This window comes from Trichogramma pretiosum, unplaced genomic scaffold (assembly GCF_000599845.2).
Source record: "Trichogramma pretiosum strain Unisexual culture from Peru unplaced genomic scaffold, Tpre_2.0 scaffold177, whole genome shotgun sequence".
In the NCBI taxonomy this organism is placed as follows: Eukaryota; Metazoa; Arthropoda; class Insecta; order Hymenoptera; family Trichogrammatidae; genus Trichogramma; species Trichogramma pretiosum.
This window is the reverse complement of record NW_019640844.1, coordinates 83966-109704: the sequence shown is the minus strand read 5'-3', so window position 1 is coordinate 109704 and position 25739 is coordinate 83966. Positions and strand designations below refer to the sequence as shown.

The 25739-nt window shown below is 38.1% G+C and overlaps 2 protein-coding genes and 1 long non-coding RNA gene across 6 annotated transcripts in view; 1 reads left to right on the top strand and 2 right to left on the bottom strand.

Annotated features, from left to right (window-relative positions):
* Nucleotides 1-1087: 1087 nt before the first annotated feature.
* LOC111694647 lies at nt 1088-3561 on the top strand. The gene is made up of 6 exons (XR_002763681.1): nt 1088-1331; nt 1419-1690; nt 1764-1913; nt 1986-2548; nt 2671-2692; nt 3324-3561. It is a non-coding gene; the product is annotated as an uncharacterized LOC111694647 (long non-coding RNA).
* Nucleotides 3562-7505: 3944 nt separating this feature from the next.
* LOC106653924 lies at nt 7506-10463 on the bottom strand. Its single transcript, XM_014373589.2, has 8 exons — nt 10425-10463; nt 10222-10336; nt 9899-10163; nt 9695-9817; nt 9220-9310; nt 7846-7985; nt 7631-7763; nt 7506-7565 (listed from the first exon to the last, which is right to left on the bottom strand). Exons 1-8 carry the CDS (start codon nt 10461-10463, stop codon nt 7506-7508), a joined length of 966 nt encoding a protein of 321 aa, XP_014229075.2.
* Nucleotides 10464-10973: 510 nt separating this feature from the next.
* Nucleotides 10974-25739, bottom strand: part of LOC106649898 (homeobox protein cut) — an 82615-nt gene continuing 67849 nt past the window's right edge. For all 4 annotated transcript variants that reach the window (XM_023463564.1, XM_023463563.1, XM_023463566.1 and 1 more), the window contains 7 exons: nt 24531-25009; nt 24296-24445; nt 21940-22307; nt 13474-13934; nt 12966-13394; nt 12513-12835; nt 10974-12428 (listed from right to left, as the gene is read on the bottom strand). In XM_023463564.1, the coding sequence (XP_023319332.1) occupies nt 12156-12428; nt 12513-12835; nt 12966-13394; nt 13474-13934; nt 21940-22307; nt 24296-24445; nt 24531-25009 (2483 nt within the window). In that variant the 3' untranslated portion in view covers nt 10974-12155. The remainder of the gene's footprint in view (nt 12429-12512; nt 12836-12965; nt 13395-13473; nt 13935-21939; nt 22308-24295; nt 24446-24530; nt 25010-25739) is intronic.

The window sequence follows — 25739 nt, the reverse complement described above, 5'->3', positions numbered from 1 at the left end:
TTGACCCGGCATGTCACAGCGGGCCGTTACGCGGCCACAACGTTACACCATCTATCAATAATAAAAGTAAAGATTTATCTGGAGTGATTCGACTGTGCATAAAATGTTTGGATCTTAGCAACATATACTTGGAACTGATAAGCTGGATAGTATTTAAACTGCTATGAAAAATTAATTGGGGTATTTCAACTTCAAGTTGCTGTTCGAGCAAAAACTTTTTCAGTATATGCTGAACGTGATGAATGAGCTGACCAAAAATAACTTTTCAAAAGAACAATCAATGCAGTGAATCTAATTAAAAATGTAAACGCTTATGAAGTGAACTCTTGAGGTTGAGTAACTCGTTGTTCTTTGGGAGACGATAATAGGTAAATTTGAATATCTTTAGCTTTACCATTTAATATACTTCATTTAATTTACTGGTTACTGGTAATTATTTCACAGAAATTTTGTGTTGAATACTACCACAGAAGATTTAAATAATTCTTCGCATAGAGTTCATATTCAATGTTTCTTTGTCCCATTGGTCTAGTAAGAGCTCAAATAAACAATTATCATAATTGCATTCTTCACATGGCTGTTTATGTGGTTATTAAGAAAAGTTTATCCTAGAGTGTAAGTTAGTTTTTCCACCATTAGATAGCTTTATATATGAATTAACGTATTTCAATAATCATTTCTTAGATGATATGTAGAAGAGAAGGATTGCACGCAGACATCCAAATGGTCCGTTCTTCTATATTTATTATGGGAGTCAATGTCATTAAATTATTCAATAGTGCTTCTTGTTGCTGCATAGAACACACTTTGGATCGAAAGATGATACAAGAAGTTGAATGCAAACTTCTCAAAGAAAGAACAACATGTGAGATGTATTCCATTATGAGCTTGAAGTTGAAATTTTTTCACTGGTAAATATATAATGTAAGCTACTCAGAGGCTTGTATATAGAATGATTCTATACATACAGCGATAATACCAGACATTACATATTTTTTAGGTCAAAGAACAGCTGCAGTGGCTTCATTGTACGTGTTATCATTGAAAACTCCTAAAATTGCTTGTCTTGCCCTAGAAGTCACTTAGATAAAAGGCAGCTCATGTGGCATTCGATGAAGACCAACTTAAGACTATTGTGGATGCTCTGATAGACCTTCCTGGAGAAATTAAAGAAGGTTCACATTGACACTAGTACAAGTCACTCATCATCAAAATGTAGCTCACATGTATGTGTGTCGAAGCTATTTGATAATGTTAGTTACACTCCTCAAAATCAATAAACACAAGGAAAACTCTTAACAAGGTTAGCAATACAATGTTAATAGAGTAAAGTGAGTAACAAAATTAAATTATTCATTTTGAAAATCAATTAATGTGACAATTAATCAAGAATAATTTTGATTTTTATTAATTTACAGAACTGCTCATCAAATGTGCCACATTCGAACAATTTTCAATGAGATTGGAAAACCAATAAACTCTTGCCTCATGTCAGAGAGTTAGTCAATACAGGTACCTGCTGTTAAAGTTTCAGAAAAGGGGACAGATGTTATTCAGTGGAAGAAAATTATTACAGAGTCAACATGGTTCAGAAAAAAGAAAGAATTGGAAAACAGCATTTGAGCTACATGCAGTATATTTGAAAGACCATATTGGTTGTACAACAAACTGAAAGTTACCAGAAATACAGGTACTATAAGATTATAAATTTACGAAAAAATTATATTATAAAACTCATAACAATTGTATTATTTTGCATACAGATGGCATTTTTACTTGGCGGGTTCAAGAAAGTTAATAAGTAATACATGACTTCTTCTGGAAAAGCTATCCCATTGGCTGTCCCATACAATGATGGTATGAGACAACTGTAAAATTAAAAAATTCCAGCAGTTCAGCTAGCAGATATAGAGGTATATTTCTGTTTGTAATGCATTGCTATTTGCTTTTTGTATACAACAAGTAGACTGTACTTTCATCGTTAGTTTGGGTAACCGGTTGCTTACCCTGGGCCGCACGGATCCAGAGGTCTAGAAGCTCCCAAAATGAGTTTGTGGTTCTACATAAAAAACAGGACAGACAACGACTCACCAACATGATTCAAGGGATCAACATGCGTTCTTGAATCTCCAGGGACCATTCAATTTCGCAAACGCATAATTATATTTATAAAGTTCTTTGTTATCATTTTAATATTTATGACTTCTAACGATTTTTATTGTTTTTCTAACAGGACGAATTGCATCCTACAACCAGCCACACTCTCGAGTGGTGGAAAATTGTTGCTAAAGTGCAACCTCTACGCAATCAAGATCGATAGTGTCGTTGGCCTGGCGGTCCATCTAGTGGCACACCCAAATTACAGGTAAATCTGATTTTTGTTTGAACGCGGTCATCAGCCAGGAACTGCAGGAGAACAGTTTGAATCGATTCCTCTGTAAACTTTATCACACTATTCTATAAAATCCACAATAACAGATGTGTCATTTAACAACAATAAATGGGCAGTGATGCAAATTTGGAAACTAACTAACTATAAATGAATGACGTAAGTATATAAATAAGACCTCGTGGTCAAATTAAAGTATTTGATGTTATGTTGTATTAAAAAATCATTATTAATTAACATACTACAAATAAGATATCTAAAAACTGTATTTAATTTTTTAGACTCTGAATATCGTCCACAAAGGTATTTTATATTTTTAATACATAGCTATAGAAATTTTGAAAAGCTTGCATAGAATTTTAAGAAAAGAAATTTGTTGAAAACTTGTAGAAATTAATTATTCAAAGACTTATGAAACTATAAGATAATGCATGAAGAATAAATGTTGAAATAAATAAATAAACAAAAAAAATAAATGAAAATGAATAATAAAAAAAAGTGACAAGGAAAAAATAGTCCTATAAAAATGCATGTAAATAAAGGATTGAAAGAAAAAATAATATTACAAAAGAAAAACACGATAGTCAAAAAAATTGCATGTAAATACAAATAGTTGAAAAATGAAAAGATTAAATGATAAACATGAAAGAACTTTTTTTATTGATTGGAAATAATGCATGATTGAAAAAAACTAAGAAATATTGAAAATAGAAAAAATCATAATTATAAAGTGAAATAAAAAAAATAAATTATTCAAAATTCCAGTATCAGAATGGAATTGTTACCAATTTTATTATATTTATTTATAATTATAATTATATCAATTATTAACTTAATCAGTTATTCGATTTCTAACTGAGCATAAATTTTTTCATAATTTTTTTATGATGCAATGCTATAACCTAAATATATTGATAAGGCTCATAAATCTCAGGTATGTGATAAATATGGAGAAACTTTCAGACAAATCAAGTATTTCAAAAAAGCCCACGTTGATGTTGTACTAATTCGCTCATGCATCATGTTCAACTGTGTCAAAAATCACGATAGATAATAAATCGATATGATGAGTCGACCGCGCCATCTATGAATATAGTTTATAAGTTTCAATATTTTCCTGTTTTAACATAAGAGCCTAGGGACTCTATTGATGTGGGATGTGGGGTACAGACCACCTTAAAACGTGAACCAGGACTGCGGTCATTTTGTAGTCCAAATGAAATACGCAACATCGTAAAGTACTCTTTCGAACGAGTAATTTAAAAAAAAAAGTTGTCTCACATTTTTTTGTGACCCGTACGCTGTTTTAAACATACCATTTGAAATACCTAAAACGCCTCGTTTAACTGAAATCTAACTGAACGAAGGATAATAGCTGTATGGCTCACTCGGTTAGGTGGTCGACTATCAAGTACGGACTTCTATAAATCTTGGGTTCGAATCCTACTTCGATCAAACCATTTACTTGAAAAAAAATCATGCTTCTTAACTCTTGACGACGTTAATAGCTAGTGCGACTGCGCTGAAGTTTCTAACCTCCACATTTTTTTTCAGTGTGTGTCTAAGTTGTTCGAGTAAATTAGTCCACGTGAAGACAGTGCGAAGTTAACATCGCAGAGAAAAACGTAAGCATAATAATCCCGAAAAGACAATATATTTTAAAAATTATTATAATAGCTATACTGTAATTTTTGTTAGTGTGACAAAAGATGGCCGACGAAAGCTTCGATTCTAAAACGGGCCAAGAATATTTAAAATATTTGATGAAGAGCATACGAGAAGAGGTAAATTGGGAGATTGAAGAAGAGCGTGAAAATTTGTACTGGCAACTGTGTAGGTTAATCAATGATCGGAAGAGTCGACTTCCGAATCTCCGTGAGATTTTTTGCAAAGAAGAGATCGATTGGCTGCTCATGAAGTGTGTGAAAATTGGTCCCACCGAGTTAATCAAATTTGTGATAAGGACAGGCTACAGAGACGAGCCCGACCTCGATGAAGACGGTAAGCCATTGCTGCTTCGCAACACACCAATCAATTATGCCGCTGAACACAAAGTCCCCGACTGGATATCCAAGGTTCGTGAGCTTTTTAAAATTTACGACAAGTTCGACGTGAACTACACCAACGAATCTGGATTGACCCACTTCCATGTGGCCTGCATGTCTGGCTGCGATGAAATCGTCGAGAAATTTCTCGAGCTCGGCCAGAATCCCAATATTTCCATGAAAGAAACAGGTGATACGTCACTGCACATGGCTTTGAAGAACAGACACGCGAAGACTATTGAATTGCTGCTGAGAAATGGCGGCAATCCGAATTTGGCCAAAAAAGGAGGATCGACATGTCTGCACTATATTGCATTACCAAGTGAAGTAGATGATGACTTAGCCGAGAAATTCTTTCAGATAATTGACGACATTCAGCTCTCTCTAGAAGTCAACGCTCAGGACGATTACGATCGTACACCATTGTATTTTGCTGCGTGTCACGGCAAAAAGAAAGCAATCGAATGGTTGCTGAGAAAAGGCGCGGATCCAAATTTAGCCAGCATAGGTAAATGGACAGCTCTGCACGCAATTTGCGAAATGACCACAGATGACGACTTTATGGAGATATTCTTCAATATATGCGACGATATTCATCAGTCGGTGCAGGTCGACGCTCGATGCAACTCAGGCCGGACACCACTGTGCTATGCCTTGAGCCAGGGCAAAAAGAAGACGGCTGAATCACTGCTTAGAAGAGGCGCGGATCCAAATTTAACCGACGCACGGAAAAGTACGTCTCTGCACTTTATGGCAGTAAGTGGATCTGATTATGACTTAGCGGAGAAGTTCTTTGAGATCTGCAGTGAGATTCAACGTCCGGTGAAGGTCGATGCCCAAGAATTTACGGGTCAGACACCATTGCATTTTGCTATCAAAATGCGTAAAACGTATATGGTCGAATGTCTACTGAAGAATCGCGCAAATCCCAATATAGCCGATGCATGGGGATTAACATCTCTGCATCTTATTGCATTATATGGAATAGATAACTTGGTGGAAAATTTCTTTGAGATCTGCAATGATATGCAGCTGAAGTTGCAGGTCAATGCCCAAGAAAATGATGGTCGGACACCATTGCACATGAGCACCAATAAGACGAAGATGGTCGAATGTCTATTGAGGAATGGCGCCGATCCCAATTCAGCCAACTTAGAGGGATTGACGTATCTGCATTATATGGCACGACGAGAAATAGATGATGACTTGGAGTGGTTCTTTGAAATCTGCGATAATATGCAGCTGAAGGTGGAGGTCGATGCTCGAACCAATTTGGGTCTAACACCATTGCACATGACTTTGACTACCGGTAAGCCGAAGATGATCGAAGCACTGCTAAGAAGAGGTGCAGATATAAATTTGGCTGATAACGACGGATCCATATCTCTGCACATTATATGCATTAGAGAATACGATGACGACTTGATAAAGACATTCTTCAAGATCACTGATGATCTTCAGCAAACAGTGCAGGTCGATGCTCAGGACAAACGGGGCAGGACACCGCTACAAACGGCTGTGGCAAATCTATTGCTAAATGCAGTAGATGTACTCTTGGATCGTGGGGCTGATCTGTCTAGTTTCGTTTTTCCCTCTGAGAGTTACTTTTGCGAGAGATTTGACGTAATTAAACGCAACTGGGATAAATTGAAATTGGCATCTGGCATTTTAACCGTCCTTGAACGTCTTGAGGATAGAGAATATGATTTGAGCAGAAGCGATGTCCTGACGATCATTAAATTGTTCGTCAAGTACGAATTGTTCGAAAAGTCGTCGGATCTCGAAAAATCTTGGTACGAAGAAGAGGAGTTCAAGAGCAGAGCCAGAGAGATAATTATCATTCCGAATCTGTCTCTGTCCGATCTAATCCAGTTACGACCAGAAGAAGCTGCAAAATTACTCACATACAAGAACTACTTCGAGATCGAGCGAGTAAACAACTTGGATGAAGTCCCCGAACAATATCGCGATATGTGCTTGAGGCACCTATGCGAAAAAATGTCGAGAGGGTATTTTAAAAGGTTAGCACTGGATGCTTTTCTGGAGTTGATACACTACCGACTGCCAATTCTTTGCAGCGATATGGTCATCGAGAATTTGAAAAACGAAGATTTGTTTAAAATATACGAAGCTGGTGAAATCGTTGCCAAAGGGAACGAAGCCAAAACATCCGATACAGTTAGCAAAGGTATTTTTCCTTCTTTTACTCTCTAAGTTATAATTTGTATCAATTTTTCTAAATTTTCCATCGTTTTTTTCAGGCAACAAAGTTGAGAAATTATAAATTTCTATGTTTTATTCTAATTTTGAAATATAGTTGTTAGTATGCAAAATTTACATCGTGTAACAATGTACAATTTTAAATTATAAAAATAAAACAATAAAATGAGTCGTGTGTACACTCAGTACACAGCAATCAAGTCATAGAAGGAATTTGAGTTATTATTGAAAAAAACTTTTCATTGGTGCGTTTGAGAAATTCACCTTTTGCTTGTGCTATAATCCTTCGTTTTGCTAAAAAACCATAACTGCACTTGTCGAACAATATGCTTTTCGTTTAATTTAACTATAGCTGATTATAAGTGAAGTTGAGTAGTCGAATAGGTTTTTTTCTACAAATATAAAATAATCGTTTTTTGTGATGTTGTATATTTCCCCAAATTACACTATATTGTAGCTACTTATTTTTTCAATCTGAATTAGTATCTGAATTAATCTGAAGCAAAAAAATACGATAAGCTAATTTGGGAAATGAGTTGAAAAAGTTCAAAGCCTCAATGTGATAAATAAATAAGCTATACGAGCACTAAAAAAGTATTTATTTTATGATTCGTGCGAAGATTTTTAGTATTGAAAAATTACAAATTAATTTTATATTTGTAAATATACATTTAGAGAAAACAAAGTTAATGAATAATTAAAGTATTCCGAAATTGAACTTATATTTATTTTTGAACTAGTTCAAAAATAATTTAAATTTAGCTTAAGTTATAAGATGAATCAATCAGCAAATAATAATTTATATTAGTTAGGAAAAAATATACCATCTATAACAATACAAATTTTTCAAATCAGACAGTAGTATACAGTGATCTAAAACCTGCTACGAATGAAAGTGAACTTTTTATAATCTGTAAAGTGAAATGTTATTTTCAAAGTGAATCAACTTTTTATTAAATAATTATTATAGACTCACTGAGCTGCAGGTTTCCAAGTTCAACTCAGTTATTGATCCAGCTGTAAGCGCCAGAGGTTTAATTGTCCTTACTAAAATCATTACTAACGTACGTCTAGCCTTTGGCGGATATTCGTCCCAACTGAGACTGTAACTATAATGAAAACAATTTAACATGGATTTAAATTTACTTTTTGTGATTTGCTTTAAATGTGTGGTGTATCAAGCCTACTTACCTTTTCATAAACAAGCTATCACTAGAATTACTTAACAACTGACTTGGTACACATATCATCGTGATTATGATCATGCTACCAAAATATGCTATAGACATTTTGAAGGCCATTCCTATGTCCGAACTCATCAAAATAACCATCTAATTTATTAAAAGAATAAAGTTGTTTAAAAAATTTAATGGGTATTGAATGATATCCCTCAATCCCGAGAAACCAATTTTGAAGAAGTAATTGTGTGTATTGCTAGGGGATAATGTTTAATACGTTGTACAAAAAATTAAAGTCAGTCATTAAAGGAAAGTTATAGTTTCGGTTTTTTCCGATTTCAATTGAAACGAATTGATCTTTGTTAAAGATAAGCAATGGATTATATGTTAAAAATAGTACAATCGAACCTCCCTTATTCAAATTTTATGGAACAGTTATAAATCAGAAGGTTTTTGAATTGGGGAGGTTTCAGAAGAATTAAATTTGAAATAGTGAGGTTTCTTAAAATAACTAGTTCAACATACATTTTTATGATTGTACCGATTATTTTCTAATATATGAAGCGGTGAAACTGAAAAAAAATGCTTGGATCTCCAAAAATTTCTGATTTCGATTCCTAAAAAAGTAATGTAATACTATTACATAGTATATATAATATATTTTTTTTGAAAGCGAAATCAGAAATTTTTGAAGAAAAGTCTAAGAAACTGAACAGCGCTTACGAGTAAGGGTAAAGCGCTAGTTGAAATATTAATTTTCGTTGATAAAATAAATCAATTTTGTTTTGATAATTTTTTACTTTTTTGCAATTGTTTTTGGACTTGACTGAGCTGAATTACTATTCGTAAAAGCATAACATCAAATAAAATTATGAATAACAAAGGTTTAAAAACAAAATTAAGAAATAAATTTACGCGTAGATTTCTTGCAGAGGTAAAGAAAATAAACGCCCAAATATGTGAATTAGAGAGGTTTTTTTAAAAATTAGAAAGTTTTTTCAATCCATCCCTACGAAGACAATCACTCATGCGAATGCGGTCAAAAAAATCTCTCTTTCGAAGATGAGGTCAAGAAAATCTCTCTAAAAAATCTGCGATCAAGAAAATCTCTTCAAAAAAACTGCAGTCAAGAACCGCATTTTCTTTTCGAGAGATTTTCTTGACCTCATCTTCGAAAGAGATTTTTTTTCGCCGCAAGTTTTCAGGAGAGATTTTTTTGATCGCGCATCACTGGAACAGCGATACTCTTCGTAGGGACGGTCGATATATTCTTTTTTAACATTCACACCAGGTAAATAAATGTCTACAAGTTCTTTTTCATTTATTTGATTTAAGATTTAACCCACTCTGTGTGACGTAAGAATTCTAAATATTTTTTAATATTTACCGTAGAACCGCTCAAAACCATGATACACGAAGAGCCAAAAATTACCACAAACATGATTGAATTAGTAATATTATTTAGATTCTTGTAAAGCCTATAACAGTCCATTAAATAAAAAAGAAAGAAATCTGATATAAAGTACGAGTGTTACTCAAATATAAGTCTTTTCTTTTGTAAACATGTTTTTGGTCGCGTAAAATTTTAACTTATTGTGATGAATAATATGCTTTTGCTTTTTATAAATAATTTGAAATGCCAAAGTCTTTTGAAAAGGTCAAATATTATAAATAAAATTATTTATTCCTGGGAAAAACTAATTATAAATAATTATTTATATATTGAAAAACATAAATAAATAAATATAAATAAATAAAAATATATATTGATTATCAGCTGAATTAATAAAAATGTTACCCATTAGATTTGACTTGTAAGAATGACAATTAAAAAAATTTTTTCGTAATCGAAAATAACTCACGTGATACAATTTTGGTGTTGATGAGTAACAAATTTAAACTTATTAACGATGAAGTTGTGAGCAAGTAGTTTATTTGCACGAAGTTTGCTTTTATACTTAACGTCAGATTCCTCCAAGACGTTTCTAAAATTGAGAATTGAATAATCCTGAATTATAGCACAAAAAGGAATAAGAAAATTTCTATAACTTTTCCACGGCACGTACTGTAAATAATGTAGTTCACCAATGACGAATCCAATAGCCGAAAACAAAAAACTGCTCAATGCTCCCATTAAAATAATATACAACAGAATAACGACGATTTGATACGCATAAAGTTGATAGAAGTACTTATCTTCGTCAATGAAAAATTCTGTATGAATGGGCAGAGATTTTTCATGAGTTTCATTACTTGTTTGAATCCATGTCAAAAATATTGGTATAGCTACTGGACCGATACTAAACCCCGTACCCATAAAAATGAATAGCGCTGTAATCAGTGAAATGTATCAGATTTATAATTTAATTTTTTCAAATGGTCAAATTACTTGACATATAAGCGCTGTAAGCATTTGATTTTTCATAGCTATTCTTAACTATTATTCGTCCCAATGCATCATTTTCTTCTAGTATTCTTTTCATTGTAACCACTACTAAAATCACCTTAAAATTAAAGAGACTTAAGAACTAAGTTCGATTGTCATTTGAAAATGAATCATTGTTATTTTTATTTTACATCGGTAAACTGTACCTTGTCGTAATTCCAGTGCAGAAACGGGTAGATGTACATCATTGCAATTGAAGTGAAAATTTGAAATATATCCTCAATTAATATATTGCTGTTAATGGCATTTTCTTTTGCATTTATAATTAACTTTGTACACTATAATCGAATGCACTGTTACAAAATTAGCTCTATACATCGATCAATTATACATACCCCTCCAAAAGTTGTAAAAGTAAGAAATATAATAATAAATGATCTACCAATTGGTTGCCAAGATCTATCTTGAAATGGCCATATAAAAGATATCTGAGAAAATTTCAAATGAAAAGGAGCCTGACTCGTAAGAAATTTCTCAAACCATTTTTCATTGAATTCAATATAATCTTCGGATGACATTTGAACAAATAAAGCGTATTCTTTCGAAATCAATTCGTTCTAGTTACTACAATTCCGCTTACAATAACTTTGACAAAAATCTTATGTTATATAATAAATTAAAAATGTAAAACTTGATGTGAATTATATAAATTGTGTTTATTTAACTTTTTCTAGAACAGGTTCAATCGATAACAAAGTCACGTAAAAGTTAATAATATTTGCGGTCGAGCACACGCCATTTAATTTTGCACTACTTACAGTTCGTTAAATAAAGTAAGTTGGATGTGAGTGAGTCCCGTAACTACGTTTAACAAAAACAAAAATAACGTTTTGCGTTAGATATAAGGTGCTCTTATTTTTTTAAAGGAGAAGAAAGTTTGTGGAATAAATTATAGAATGAAACCACAAAACTTGAATATTTTCTTGTAGCTAAGAAATTATAAATAATGAAGCGAAAAATAATTTAAAAAACTGTGTCTGAGGGTAGAGACCACGACACCGTCATGTTATGGATCAATAAAAGAGTTATGAATATAGAGGAAAAAACGTTACAATTGTAAATATGATTCAAGGTTTATTTTTAATGTGACTAGACTTACAATCGAGACGTTGCAATGAAGAAGCATTTGTGATTTTACATCTATTTTTTTGTAAATCACCATTTGGGTTCGATATTCGTTGAAATTCAATTTTTGGTTTAACAATTATATAACTTATCATTCACCAGTTTATTAAGATAATGATAATTATAAAACTTCAAGGTGACTCATTGAAATGTCGATTTTTGTGAAGTGTGCAAGGTTTCCAGAATAATATCGAACAATTGACTAGTTCACTACTGCTTGATTACGATCGGTACGATATTATTAAATTTTCCATTCTCGCCTACACAATCACCGAATGATTATTTACATTCAAGTTTTTAAAAGAAATATTAACATTCTTTAAATATTCTGTTACACTAGCACAATTTCAAATATAAATAACTAGCATTAACTGAGATAATTATGTCTTTCAAGGTAATGAATTAACCTTTATAAATCAGCGCGAAGTGGCGTGATAAATATCACTTGGCACGAAAACTGAAGAATGCTTAAACTTACTGGTGCAATAGCGTATAAATATCATAACGGCACAATCAATAACAAGAAAACACATCAAAAATTGCCACGCTTAGCATTAGGCTATATATCACGTATATATATTTACAATGGAAATAATTGCAGGTTCGATTTGTTTGTTTTTTCTTTCTTCCCATCAAGATTAATTGGTAAAAACGTCGTTGCCGCAGTTAAAGCTTGCAACTTCGCGCGCGAATCTACAAAATAGTCAAGCGGAGCTGAGCGGAGAGCTTTTCTGGCTCGAAATTCCAGCGCATCACTTGGCTATCGATTTTGAGGTCCTGGCGCTGGTGCCGCACTTGACCGAGTCCGAGTCGCTGTTGTTCGGGCTGGACGTCGCCGAACTAGCTCGCTCTCGCTTCTGCTGCTGATTATGCCTGATTCTCGCGTTGCTATTGCCGTTGCTTTGGCAAGTCGCGTGATGACCACCCGTATCCCAATCGCGATGCTGACAGAAGGAGCCGCAGTAGCGCGCTATGCCGCACCCGCCGCAGGTCTCAAGCGCCGGTCTACCGCAGTTCCAGCAATTCTGCAATCGTAATAATCGACGCGCGAAACGCGTACGATGAGTATTTTTATACCCTCGGTCTTCCATTGCGACTCTCGCTCTTACCGAACTCATGGAGCCGGCGAGGCGAGACGACTCCTTGTGGTCTGCCTCGTCGTTGGAGCTCGCCACCGCCGCCGCCGCTGACGCCGCTTCGCCGACGATCGCCGATGACGCCTTCGTCAAAGCGCCAGCGCTGCTGCTGTATCGCAAAAATGGCCCAGGCCTCGTCGCCTGGACCAGATGCTGCGATTGCTGCTGACGCGGCAAACTGTCGAGGTATCGTTGGCTTCGCAGGCGCTCGTTCGCCTGCGACTCGGCCACCGCGACGGCCAGAGCTCGCTGTACCTCGGCCACAGCCGCTCGCTTGACCTCGAGAACAGCTTCCTCTGAAATCGATCGAAGCATAGATGAATGCGAGCCCTTTTTTCAAAAGGAAACTTTTTTATGCGGGAGCCGAATCGCTATTTAGCCCATAAAAATTTTCTCGGATAAGATGATGTATTACAAAGTGCTCACCGGCTCGTCGTTTGACTTCAGCCACGCGGTCCTCGGTCGCTCGAATCGTTTGAGCGACTATTTCGCCGGACAACCTTTTGAACGTGCCTTCTCTCGAGTCGCCCTCTTGCAATTGTGCTGCCTGAGGGGCGTCGGTGCCTTGTTGCTGCTGCTGCTGCTGCTGTGTCGGATGATGAGGGTGATGCGGGGGGCCGTTGACATTGTTGCCGGCCTGCGCCGGACTCGTGCAGCCTCCGCGTCGCTGCAGAATCGCCAGAGCCCGCTTGGTCTTGTCGACCATGCCGAGGATGCAATTGAGCATGACGTGGATGTTTTTCCACTCGTCGTCGAGGCTCGCCGAGCCCGCGCCACCGCCAGCAGCAGCAGCAGCAGCACCCGTAGCGAGGCTGCCGTTGTTGCCGTTTTGCTGCAGGCTCGCACCGGACGCAGCTGCGCTCGCGCAATTTGGCATTTAAATCTTTCTTTAAATGTAATTTTTGGCAATAATAGAAAATTTCTCTATACCAACCGGAGGCGCTCGGATGCGTGGCGGCCGGCTGCTGATGAGTCGTCAGCTGGGCCAAACCGTAGGCCGCTTGAAGCAGAGTCGGCCCGCCGACGCCGGCACCTGCCCCGGCACCGGCGATCACGGTGCCGTGCGTCTGAGGCGGCAGATGAAGCGGATGATGCGTGTACCAGTAGTAGGGCGCCTCCGAGGCGTGCGGCTGATGCTGATGATGAGATGCCGGATGATGATGATGATTGTTGGCCGCCTGCGCAGCGGCCACCGAACTGTTGTGCTGTGGCGGATGATGATGCTGCTGCTGATGATGATGATGCTGATGATGAAGCGCGCCGCCGCCGATCAGCACCGACGACGACGACGACGACGACGACTGCTGCTGCTGGTGCTGATGCAAGGCCCATGGATTCATGTAGGCGCGCTTCGCGTACGGCAGGCCGTCATCGGCCACTCCGTTCTCGTAGAAGCTTCAAAATAAAGACAGACTTCAATGACGATTATCGCGAAAGAAAAAAAAAAATTGAGATCCGTACGAGTCGACGAATTAAATTTATGATTGTAGGGTAAATGTGGGTATTACTGCGGGAGAAGAATGAACTAATATTATGATTTTCTAAATGCATATGACTGAAACTTAACTATATCAGTATTTGAAGTTTTTCTCATCCTATGAGTTGAAAATTAATAGATAACAATGAAGTTAATTATTGTTAAAGCATTCTTAAAATGTGATTCTTGAAATCAAGCAAGAAAAGTTGAAAATGTTTGCGTTTAGGCACATTTCGTTGTAGTTGATTTAATTAATTGCATCGACTTGGAAAGAAAAGTGATAATTTTATCAGTAAGCATAAGTGATGCAGAAAATATTCAATTAACTTTTATATCGATTTAATAGTATATTACTGTCCTAGGCCGCGAAAAACAGAAAAGTCCCAGGATAAACACGTGCTCTGGGGCTCTCTTGTTTCGCGGCATAGGACAGTATACTATTTTTCATACCCCGTGGCCCGAAAATAGCTCTTCCCGTTTTGCGCAGCGGCCGGGAAGTAGTCACTTTCGTGCCACTGGTATGAAAAATTATTTTCTATTTTTTTTCATTGATACGATGTAAGGTACATTATTTTGTTGAAATGTGTATATTACTGCGGTGGCGCTGCGCATATCACTGCGGTAACATAACCAAATAATCATAGATCTATGACTTCGCAATTCGCCAATCTCAATGTTTAATTAATAAACTTACAGTAAAAGCATCATGGGCAAATAAAAAAAAAACTTGTACCGTATAATAACAAAACCAAAGTGAATCTAGTGCACAGAAAAAATTACCCTCAAGATAATGTTAATCTTGCTATTGAAGCCGTCATAAAAGGTAGTACCATCGCCGAAGCTTCACGAACTTTCAAGATACCTAAATCAACAATCTGAGCTCAAAAACCAAGAAAATAGTAATAAAAAGCGGCAGGTCAGGACGTTCAACAGTTTTTACTAAAGCTGAAGAGGATGAGATAGTGGGCTGGATTGTAACTCAAATTAAAGAAGGGCATCTCATAACTAAAAAGCAGCTGCTTAATTGTGTTGAAGTTTTATTTCTCTGAATAAAGACGAAAAATCCTTTCCAAAACCATTTGAGAAACATTTTTTTATTTATGAGTTGAAAATAATTTTAATACCATCGAAATCTTGCATTTGAAGCTAAACAAAACCACCGCAGAACATTCGCAGCATTAGGTCATCCGCAGTAATAGGTGCACAGTAATGCATGCATGTACCGCAGTAATACATGCATCCATTTTTATTTTTTAAAGTACTGTTTAATACACGGAAAAACTGGCGCCAAGCTGTGAGCCGTGCTCGCTGAGAGCATGAGTTTTAGGCTCATGCACAAGAAAAAGCCGTGCACGAGCAGCAGCGTCCCAACGCGGTGGTCGCACAGCACTTTTTGACGAAATTGCTTAATTTCTAACTCGCTTGAAAACCTCCTAAATCTTCTTAAAAAAAATATGTGACCTATGATTTTGATTGGAAATTTCCTCAGCTTTCTGATGGTGTGCTCAGATTTTCCGAAAAAACTATTTTTCTCCGGAAAATTAAAAAAATAAACTTTTAACATTAAATATATTAAAAAGCGTAATTTTAAGATTTTTTATAATAGTCTAGATCGAAAGTTGAGAAAATTTCCGTCTGAATACGCATTTTCCAGATGGTTCATTTTATTTTTACTTGCTGAACTACATCGATAAATGTGTAAAAACGCGTTTTCACACGTTTATCGCTGTGGTTTAATAAGTAATAATTATTTTCACACTATGAAAACTTGCATATCAATGGGAAATTTCCTCAGCTTTCGATCTAGACTATTTTAAAAAATCTTAAAATTACGCTTTTTAATATATTTAATGTTAAAAGTTTATTTTTTTAATTTTCCGGAGAAAAATAGTTTTTTCGGAAAATCTGAGCACACCATCAGAAAGCTGAGGAAATTTCCAATCGAAATCATAGGTCACATATTTTTTTTAAGTACGTTTAGAAGGTTTTCCAGCGTGTTAGAAAATGAGTAATTTCGACAATAAGTGCCGTGCTATGCGACAGACGCGCGATGAGCACTGCGCTGCTCATGCCCGGCTTTTTCCTGTGCATGCAGGGCTATTTCATGAACACGCACGGCTATACGAGGTGCGTGAATATTTTGTACGGCTCACAGCCGTGCGCCAGTTTTTCCGTGTAGTATTAAATTGAAATGAAACAATTTTTAATATTTGAATTTTTAGCCGAGATCCTAAACAATAACGTAAAAAAAAATTATTAGGCAAATCTTTTTACATCGTTTAATATCGAAGATTGGAAAACAACCTAAAAAAAAACCGCAGTAACACCCACATTTAAATGAAAATGTTAAAACCTAAGATGAAAATGTTAAAAATATGGCATGAAATCGTCACAAAAATCTCTAAAAATAACGTTCAACTAAAAAAGGAAAGGCATCGAAGGTGCGTTAATTTCCTGGTAATTATACTTATACAATAAGTATCGGATTACCAAGCCACCGAAAGTGAAAGTTCAGATGACTTTTCTTTATTCGGATTTTTTTTAGAATTTCTCGATGTCTTTAAATTGAATTTTTTTATCTGAGTCTATGAGTCGAAAATCAAGGAAAATTAGAAAAAAACCACGTTTTTTGACTCACGTGCTCAGTAATGAAGTCTGTTTGTCTGCCGATGACCAAAATTTATCAGAAGTTATATTTTGATTTATCGATGAACGTATTACAATATTGGTGTAATCGATGGATACAAACATGTTTATTTTTTTTACTCTTATGCTATTTTCTTTTTTTAATGGAGCAGAAGCTTATGAATATGATTTTTGACAATAAATCTGAATTCCTCATCAAATTTTACATAAAAAATCACGTTTCAACAATTTTGTCACATTCATCTTTGGTAGGCAGAATAAAATTTGAAAAATGAAATTCAAACTTTGAGGAAATAAAGAGTAAATCTTTAGTTTGTGAATAAAAAAATGTTGAAATTTTTCCTTTTTTGTGTGCACTACTGCTAATGAACTTTAATACAATGGTTTTGTCTCGGCTAACAATATAAACTTTCAAGTTTATATTACTAGTGTAAATAGGGTATCTGCATGAAAAAAAAATCATTGAAATAATTACGTTATAGTAAAATATACGTATCAAGGAATGTAGGAGTAAAAAAAATAAACAATTTTGAACAGTCAGGTAATTTTTAATACGAGAATAAAAATCAAAAAAATTTGAAAATTATTTTGAACTCTACAAACGATTTTTTGGTCCACATAACTGTGACGTCATACTTATGTCGGCTGCTGCATGTAATTTGTATACCTATATATATGCGTCTACTGATAAGTATGACGTCACGGTCCGCTCGCACAGCTTCGGGCACTTTCGGCGCGTTTTCGGCCGTTTGAAAAGTTGTATTTTTTGAAACGATAAATTTTTAAGTAAAAACGCAATGAAAAATTAAAATAAAAAAAATTCATTGATAATTCATATACGTTGATTTCAAAAATATCATTCCTTTTTTTTATGCAAATACCCTATTATTTATACGCAATTTTACCAACCAACTTTAACATGGGAAGCATATGAAAATCCCGCTTTTTTTACGTCTAGGTAAGTCAGCTGATCCCTGCATACGGTTAGAGAGACGGTCAATAAAAACAGCCTATCACGATCGACCACATGTTCCTTTCACCAAACGGACACTATATAAAGCCGAGTATTCACTTTCAAATTCTTCATTTTTCATTGCGCGTTTGCAGTGTGAACATCAAGGAGACAAGTGCAAGTGTTCTTTGAAGTGAAAAATTTAAATTTTAAAAAAAATTTTCAAGTGATTGTGCTTTACTCAAGTGTAAAAAAAGTTGATTCAAGATGCCTAAGGTCGATAAAAAACTCGAAAAACGTTCCCGTAATGGAGCCACGGATACGCAACACGTGGATACTTTCACCCAAAACAAATTGGACAGATTGAAGTGCTTTCGTGAAAAGGTTAATTGGGAAATCGAAGGAGAGCGACAAATATTTCTTAGAAATCTTGCCCATTTAATAGCCGATTGGAAAGTCCAACTGCCCAAACTACGTACTATTTTTCAGCCTGAAGAAATTGAGCTCATTCTATCGGACGCTTATAATTATCGCGATNAGTAATGTCTGGCTTAATTTTTCTAGGACGTTAACCTGCAAAAGCTGATGTTTTTCGTAGCCTTCACCGAGTGTATATCGTCGCTCTAGGGTAGGAAGGTATCGCTTTCAATCCTGCTGATTGACCTAATAATCACTTTAAATGTTTTAAAAAATATGACTATCAGTTGGCTTGTTTTTAGTGATTTTTCTATTGCAATTAGATCAATTTTCAACTACTTGAAATACGATATAACTAGTACAGGTCTTCACCACTACATGGCGAGTACCTTGTACGATGTCAATCTGTGAATCGGCAAGTGGGAGCCCGCGTGGCTGTGGGGCTTGAGCTCTTGCTTCTCAACCGAGAAGTCGGGGGTCCAAATCCCGGCGGTGGGCTGGTTTTTTCTAGAGGATTTTTTCTGCGGGGTTTGCTTTTGGGTTTGGGTGTATACCGTGGAGATTTTCCTTGGAAAAAAAGCTAGTTCACTTCAACTGCGGTCTCTGGTGTTGGGGGTCACACCATTATCAAAGCGTAACCTCAGTGGTATGGGAGGCGCAACCATATCGACTATAGGTACACGATAATACACTAACACACACACTTACATATACACGCAAGACCCACCGTTAAAGTAGAACGGTGAGGTTGGCCAATTAGCCTAGTAGCAGAAAGGGCCGTAATCAACAAAAAAAAAAAAAGGCAAGTGGCAAAGTTAAAATTATTGTATTAGTCAGAGCATTCCGGGCATGGCTTATAATTGATTATTGATATGGTTTTTTCAAAAAATGTTTATTTTTTCCATAATCTCAAAATAATATCAACTATGTAAATGCAAGGCTAAATCAAATATACATCAACAAATACGGCTAGTGGTAACGTGGGCGCCTACATTATCTACAAAAATTTTGTACATTGCTTTAAGTCGTGCTGGGCACGCAAATGTATTACACCATCATAATAAAAACATATATAAAAACTGAAAAACTGGCTTATAATTGATTCCTTGAATTCAACCTGCATTAGGTTTAGAAAAAAAGTACCGAAGTTTCTAATGACGTTTTATAATTCAAATATAACAAAAAAGCTAAAATTTTAGTTAGCATATATTGAGAAATTCTACCAATGGTTTTTCTTTGAAAACTCGCTAACTCTACAGCTGCCTTTGTTTTACTTTAAGAATTAACGCACAAAAAATTGCACATTTTTAACAATTAGAAGATAAAATTAACTTGCCCATAGAAAATATTTCGACAACCTCCACCAACCACCTCGTGAATGGTGATTATATGCACACCAATTCATAAGACGATTATTACGATGATCTACTTTAGATGGCCGACGTGCTTAATTTATAAATACTCGCAATCAAATCAATAAAGTCGGTCGCGTAAGTTTAGCAAGTTGGTCGGATAGGATATGTTCTCTTCTTCTAGGCACAATAGCGACGATTTAAAATTATGAATTATGTAAGAAACTTCTTCATCTAAAATCCCAGTTCAGAAGGACAATAAAACAATGGACTTAGTCCTTGTCTAAAGCAGCACTTGGAGATTCGCGAGAAACCCAATCGAGTCGCGCGTGTACGAATCAAACGCGGACATCGACGCGTGCACCATATAGAGACGAAGCACAGTACATCAAATTTACATCGATTGTCCGTCGCAGCCGATCATTGTTCTCGCTCGCGGCGCAATTGTTCTTTCGCTTATCGCTCGATTGTCGCGCGCGACAAGCGTCATCGTATACCGCCGACGATGTATATTTCGCCGAGATGATCACCGATCGAGTGCATGGGACGCCAGACGAATGGCCGATCGTCGTCGTCGCGCGCGACACGGGGGATCCGACATCTGACTTATAGGATACGCAGCTCTGTACGATGTGTATAACGTAATATAGGTATAGGTCGCGAATTGGAAAATCAGGCGCGGCACGCAACGAGCGCGACGACGCGTGTAACGGCTTTATTCCGCACCCCCGTGTACGGATCTGCGCGAGTGCGCGCGTTTGTGAATATACACGCGAGCACAATAGGTACCGCCGTACTTACGCGTGTACAGCGATATTTATTTTCCACACATAAACGCGCAACTATCAACGCGGCGAGAGCCCGCAAAGCTGATGCGTATGTACCGTGCGGAAACGTCAGTGGCAGACGTATATTATCGAGTGGACCGCGTCGCGGCGGCAAACGCATATATGTATTATTAAAGCCCCATAGCGAGCGGCTGTGGCCTCTGTTTCTCGCAATAACGCCCAAAGCGTCGCGCACTATATACTCGCGCGTGCGCGAGCTGTGCGTATGATATTTAATATAGGACGAATGATGATAACGCGCGTTCGCGATACTAAACGTTTTTCTTTTTAAGTAAACGGGTTGAAATTAATAAATTCCTCGATCGAACGTGTAAAATAGAGATTATCGTCCGTTAACAATTATAAATTGGATCCATGTACGATATATAAGAAAATTATACGGCGCGGAGAGTCGGTGCGCTGTCTGCGCAATTTCGGGCTTATCAAAAAAGATTGTTTACGTTTTCTACAATATTGTATCAAAGAATCGTCATTTTCTAGATTTTTTAGGCAAAAATTTTACTATAAAATTTCAAAATCACACCTGATGAAAAACACGTATAAAATATTTGCTCAATCAGAGGCAAAAGGAGGAAGAAAGGAAAGAATTTCCGAAATCATCAGCCACCTGCGGTATATTTCGTTTCTTTACGCACAAGCAAACGCAAAGTATCAAAGAGGATACGGTCAGCCTGTCAACTGCAATAAAACAGCGGGTCAAGCCGCACAACGGCGTCCTATATATTACATACATAACATCGATACACAGCGAGCCTGGCACGAGGGCAAAAGCAGTGGTCGAGGCCTATATATACGTACCGAACAAAGCGGAACTATACGGGACTACCACTGGTGGTAGTCTCTGTATGCATATAGATATATACAGCATTATTCTCGCTCTCGTATATACGTATATATATACCTAATGGTTAGGACAAGCGCTTGTAATTGCGCATTAATATATTATATGAGATTCGCGCGGCCGCGTGCTTAATTGTCCCTCCGCTGCGTTCCATCTCTCTCTCTCTCTCGCTCGCTCGTGTCGCGTGCGACAAAGCCAAGCCGAGAACACATTGTGCTGCGGCGCGGCGTTTGTTTTGGTCCACCAGGGTGGACGTCGGCCAACTTCGATTTTTTCTGCACGCGGTGTACGCAGCTTATTTCGAAGGTGTGTGTCGCGCATCGCGCCACGCGCGGCTTGGCAAAAGCAAAGCGTTCATTTTGTACGTTATATATTATATAGGCACACCTTGCAGCGGCCGTGGATCCGCATAATTATAAGCGAAGGACGCGAGTGTGCGTTCGAGCGGGGATGCGATCGAGTATCATGGAGTACGTTATAATTGTTGTACAATAGTTTACGCGCTCAACGATATATTGGGTAGACGATTGATTGGCCAAAATGACTAGAAGATCACGACAAGTATTTCTTAACAATAAATTACAATCAATAATTTCCAGATTGTATCGAATGGTGGCCGTATACATATGGTCAAGTTTGAGCATTTGTTATTTTTGAGCCTCTAAATCGATAATAAACTGCGCAGCTCGATTCAACAACACATATAAAAGTTGATGAACTTTTCTACCAAGGTATGCATCATTCGAGAAGAGATCGAGTTACGATCGTATCAGCGTCTCAAATTGACGCGTGCGTGAAACTTTTACTTCGTAATTTTCTATAAATTAATTTATCGAGTTGAACAATATAATAAAATTATGAACTTACAGTACGTCCGAGGCTCTTCTCTTATTGGCATGCGAGCCGGCAGCCGCCGCCGCCGCTTCGCCGTAAGCTCCGGCGAGATGTTGCGAGGTGGCGAGCACGGCGTGACTGCTGCTCGTCAAAACCACCCCCGCCGTCGCAGCAGCTGCAACTGTTCTGCCGGAGTAAATCTGCGGCTGATGCTGTTGGTGTTGTTGCTGTCGACCGGACACCGAGGGGCTGGTGCTACCCGAGGCGCCGAAAGGCTCTACTACGGCGTCGCCGTTGCCACCGCCACCACCGCCGGGGCCGCCGCCGTTGCTGCTCTGCGTAAGTCCCACGGCTTCGAGCACCGCCGACTCGTGGGTACGCAGGTACTGCGCGCACGTTTGCTGTTGAATGGATCGAAGCAAAATAGATGAGATTGATGAACTTTTTATTTGCTCGCTCGGTCGGCTGACGACAAATTTTTTTTCTCTTTACGGCTTAGCTCGTGTTTATACCCTGATTGGAAACGCTCGACATTTTGTGACTAGTTTTTGACCAAGGAGGAAAGTTTGCCGATCACGAAAGGTCCATCGGAAGCGTTAATATACTATACGCTTCAGTGTAGTACTTAATTATCACTTTTTAAATACATAAAATTCGCAAAAATTACCAAATGCAATTGCGTTGAATTTATAAATATTAACAACATTCATTTTCAAAAACCGGCGTTGATAGAGTTGGACTTATTTATGATCATTGAACTTATTTTTGCGTTTAATAAAAAGCAATTTCTCGAATATGACTGTGCATATGGTGCTTTGACTTATAAATACATTTATTTTCATTATGTCACTTGCAGATTTACAGATAGAGCTACTGGCCACCTAGTGGCTCGGAGAGGTATTATCGTAGTAACTGGATGAAAACTGTACTGAATGTTTTGAATTACTTGAATCATCATTTTAAAGTAATTTGAAATGCGATTAATATTTGTAACATAAAAATTGTCAAAAACAATCCAAGTAATGTCAATGCTTTTCAAAACATGGTCACATATTTTAGTAATCAAGTCATCACAAATGTTGAACAATCCTACCAGCGCAGGTTCGATCGATAGGAACACGAGGTATGATATTTTATAGCTACGAAAAAAACAAACACATTCAAAACCTAAATCACCAAAACTGCGACGACAAAAGAATGCGCCAATGAGTTTTTATTTTTTTTTTGCCTATTATATTCAGCATCTCGAGTTACGTTACCGCTGATTCGAGCTTTTCGAGTCGCAGCAAAAAAAAATTGCAACGACTGCAGGACGGACGTATATACCATTGCCTGTAAGCTCTCTCGAGGCCTTTCTCTATCGCGTCGGCGCGTCCGCGGGTGCAGCATCGTACTCCCTATAAGCGCTGAGTATAATATAGAATTTATCGTCACCTCGTAGACCACTTCAATATCGAAAGTAATAATGTGTGCCAGTATTATTATTTTATACATATAACGTCACCGCTGTTCCCGTCACTGACTCGGGGCAATACCTTTTTCCTATAATTTTTGTTTTTCCTCACCCAATCAACTGTACGATCTAATCGAACCCGAATTTCATATCGCACACGGAGCAGATACTTTTCGTTTTATCGATAAATGCTAAATAACGCCTCGAAAGACTCTGGCTACGTCTTCGGAATAAATGATGCATATCTCTTGAACGGCCGTAGACGCTATCTCTCGCGATCTGTCGCGCGGACCGGCCGACTTAATTGAAAAATATCCGAGGCACGATCCGCAAGCGTCACGGAGCTTAATTTGCAATTCGTTATTCGGATTATAAAGCCGAGAGAAAGAGAGAGAGCGAGTATACATTGATATTATCTATATCCCTCTGGCAAGCCCGAAGAACAACAATACGTATAGATATATTCTGTATAAATGGCTCGAGTGTGGCACTGCTGTTGCCACCGTCGCCGTTGCAGTGCACGAGGGCAACATCTGGTCACTATTCCTCGATATGTAGTAATATAAGGCGACTTAAGTAAAAGACAGACGCGTGCCGAGAGCTCTGTATAAGCCGCCTGGCGAGGCGTCAGCTTTTCTAGTCATTTTCCGGGCGGAGTAGACATTATTTTACGTCGCGAGCCCGAGCCGAGCTAACGGGTTTTCTTTGTTGTCTTCCTTTTTTTTTTATTATTTTGCCTCTTCTCTGCCTATATACCCTGTGTGCAGAGAGCTATTAAACATCGGGCACGAGTGCGCGAGGAGGCCGCCATTCGCATGCGCAGAATTTTCGGTTAAAAGTTCGGGACGCCGCGCGCAGTTATGAACGATGCAATTTCAACGCCAACGATAACGCGCATTATATATTGTAAAAGGCGTATTATTATTATATATTTACTTGATCGTCGTCGGCTTTCGCGGCCGCGGTGAGATCCCGCTGCAGCGCGGGCAGGCTCCGCTTCAGATACGGCAGCACGAAGCCGCGCAGAGGGAAATTCGTAGCCTCCTGCAGCGCCGAGTGAAACTCCTCGGCGGACACCGTGTTGCTCTGCGACAAAAGCAAAAAAAAGATATATGTATATTGGTCGTCGAAATCTTAGCGATTCTCTCTCTTTTTTTTTTTTTTTCTTTACCAGCAATCCGAGCACGAGGCCGCGCACCGTGTCGCCGGTCTCCAGCGATATGTCCATGGCGAAGTGCACGAGGGTGCCGAGCAATCGTTTGAGCTTGCCGTGAGCGCCGAAAATCGCAGCTATGGTCCGTGTGGCCGCCGCCGCGCTGTTGCTTCTGGGCGGACGATCTTCCTCTTTTTTCAGATCGCTCCCGCTGCCACGACGATCATCGTCATTTTTATCGTTGGCGTCGACCCCTGGATTATCGTTGATCGTCTCGGGATCGTCGCTGCCTCCGGCGCAGCTGTCCGGCGAATCGCGCGCCAAAGACGATGCTCTCGCTGTTGGCTCGTCGTTGCTGACTCGGCGTCTCTGTTGTTGCAGCTGCTGCTGCTGCTGCGGTGGATTCGATGCGCCATCGCTTGGCGAGGGTGTAGCGGAGGAGCTTGGACTTTCCGAGCCATTTGCTTTATCGGCGACGTCGGCGTCCGATTTGGCCTCTGCAAGAACAAAACGAGAAAACGATCGATTACGCTCTTGGAACTTTATTCGTAATTAAATCCGTTTACGTTCGTTACGGACGTTACGATCTCGTCGATTTATAAAAATCATCGATTGAGGCTTTTGGTAGCTCGAGTGCCGATTTTTCAGTCAAACCTTTGACTCGACGCACGCTCGGTTACTTGAATTATTCTAGGCAGGAATAAATTTCGCGTTTTTTTCTTCAGACGCTTAAAAGAAGAGTAGAGGCTTATGTAAACACTCTACAAAGAGCACAAGCGCAAAAAAAAATATTTACGAGGACAATTTCAGGCGCTATACACGGAGAATGTACGAAGAAAGCAGCTTAACGTACTATTATACTTACTCGCGCGTATATAAATACGATCGTATCGTAAACACCAAGCGAGACGCGACCAAGCCAACGACGTACATACATACAAAGAGTATAATAACGGGCGTCGAGGATCGGCAATTGCCGTTCATCTCGAGGCATTTGCCTTCATTACAATTTCAGTCTGATTTATAACGCGTGAGATGCATGTCTCGAGCGTCTTACTACGAGCTTCATCGAGAGGGCACTCAACGACCTGTCTCGCTCGATGCCGGATTGTTTATATCATTTTTCCGTACGGGGTCTTGGCCAAATACATTTTCTTACCGCCAATCGTTAGTCGCGGTTTTTTTTCGTTCATAATTTCTGGTCCTTTACTAATTACAATTTGTTAA

Bases quoted from the DNA above. Each gene is read 5' to 3' on its own strand.
- LOC106653924 (XM_014373589.2), bottom strand. From the start codon at position 10,463: ATGTACATCTACCCGTTTCTGCACTGGAATTACGACAAG. The intron at 9,818-9,898 runs GTACGTGCCGTG...TCTCAATTTTAG, and splicing joins GGTGAACTACATTATTTACA to AAACGTCTTGGAGGAATCTG. The intron at 7,986-9,219 runs GTAAATATTAAA...TTAATAAATTAG, and splicing joins TGGTTTTGAGCGGTTCTACG to ATGGTTATTTTGATGAGTTC.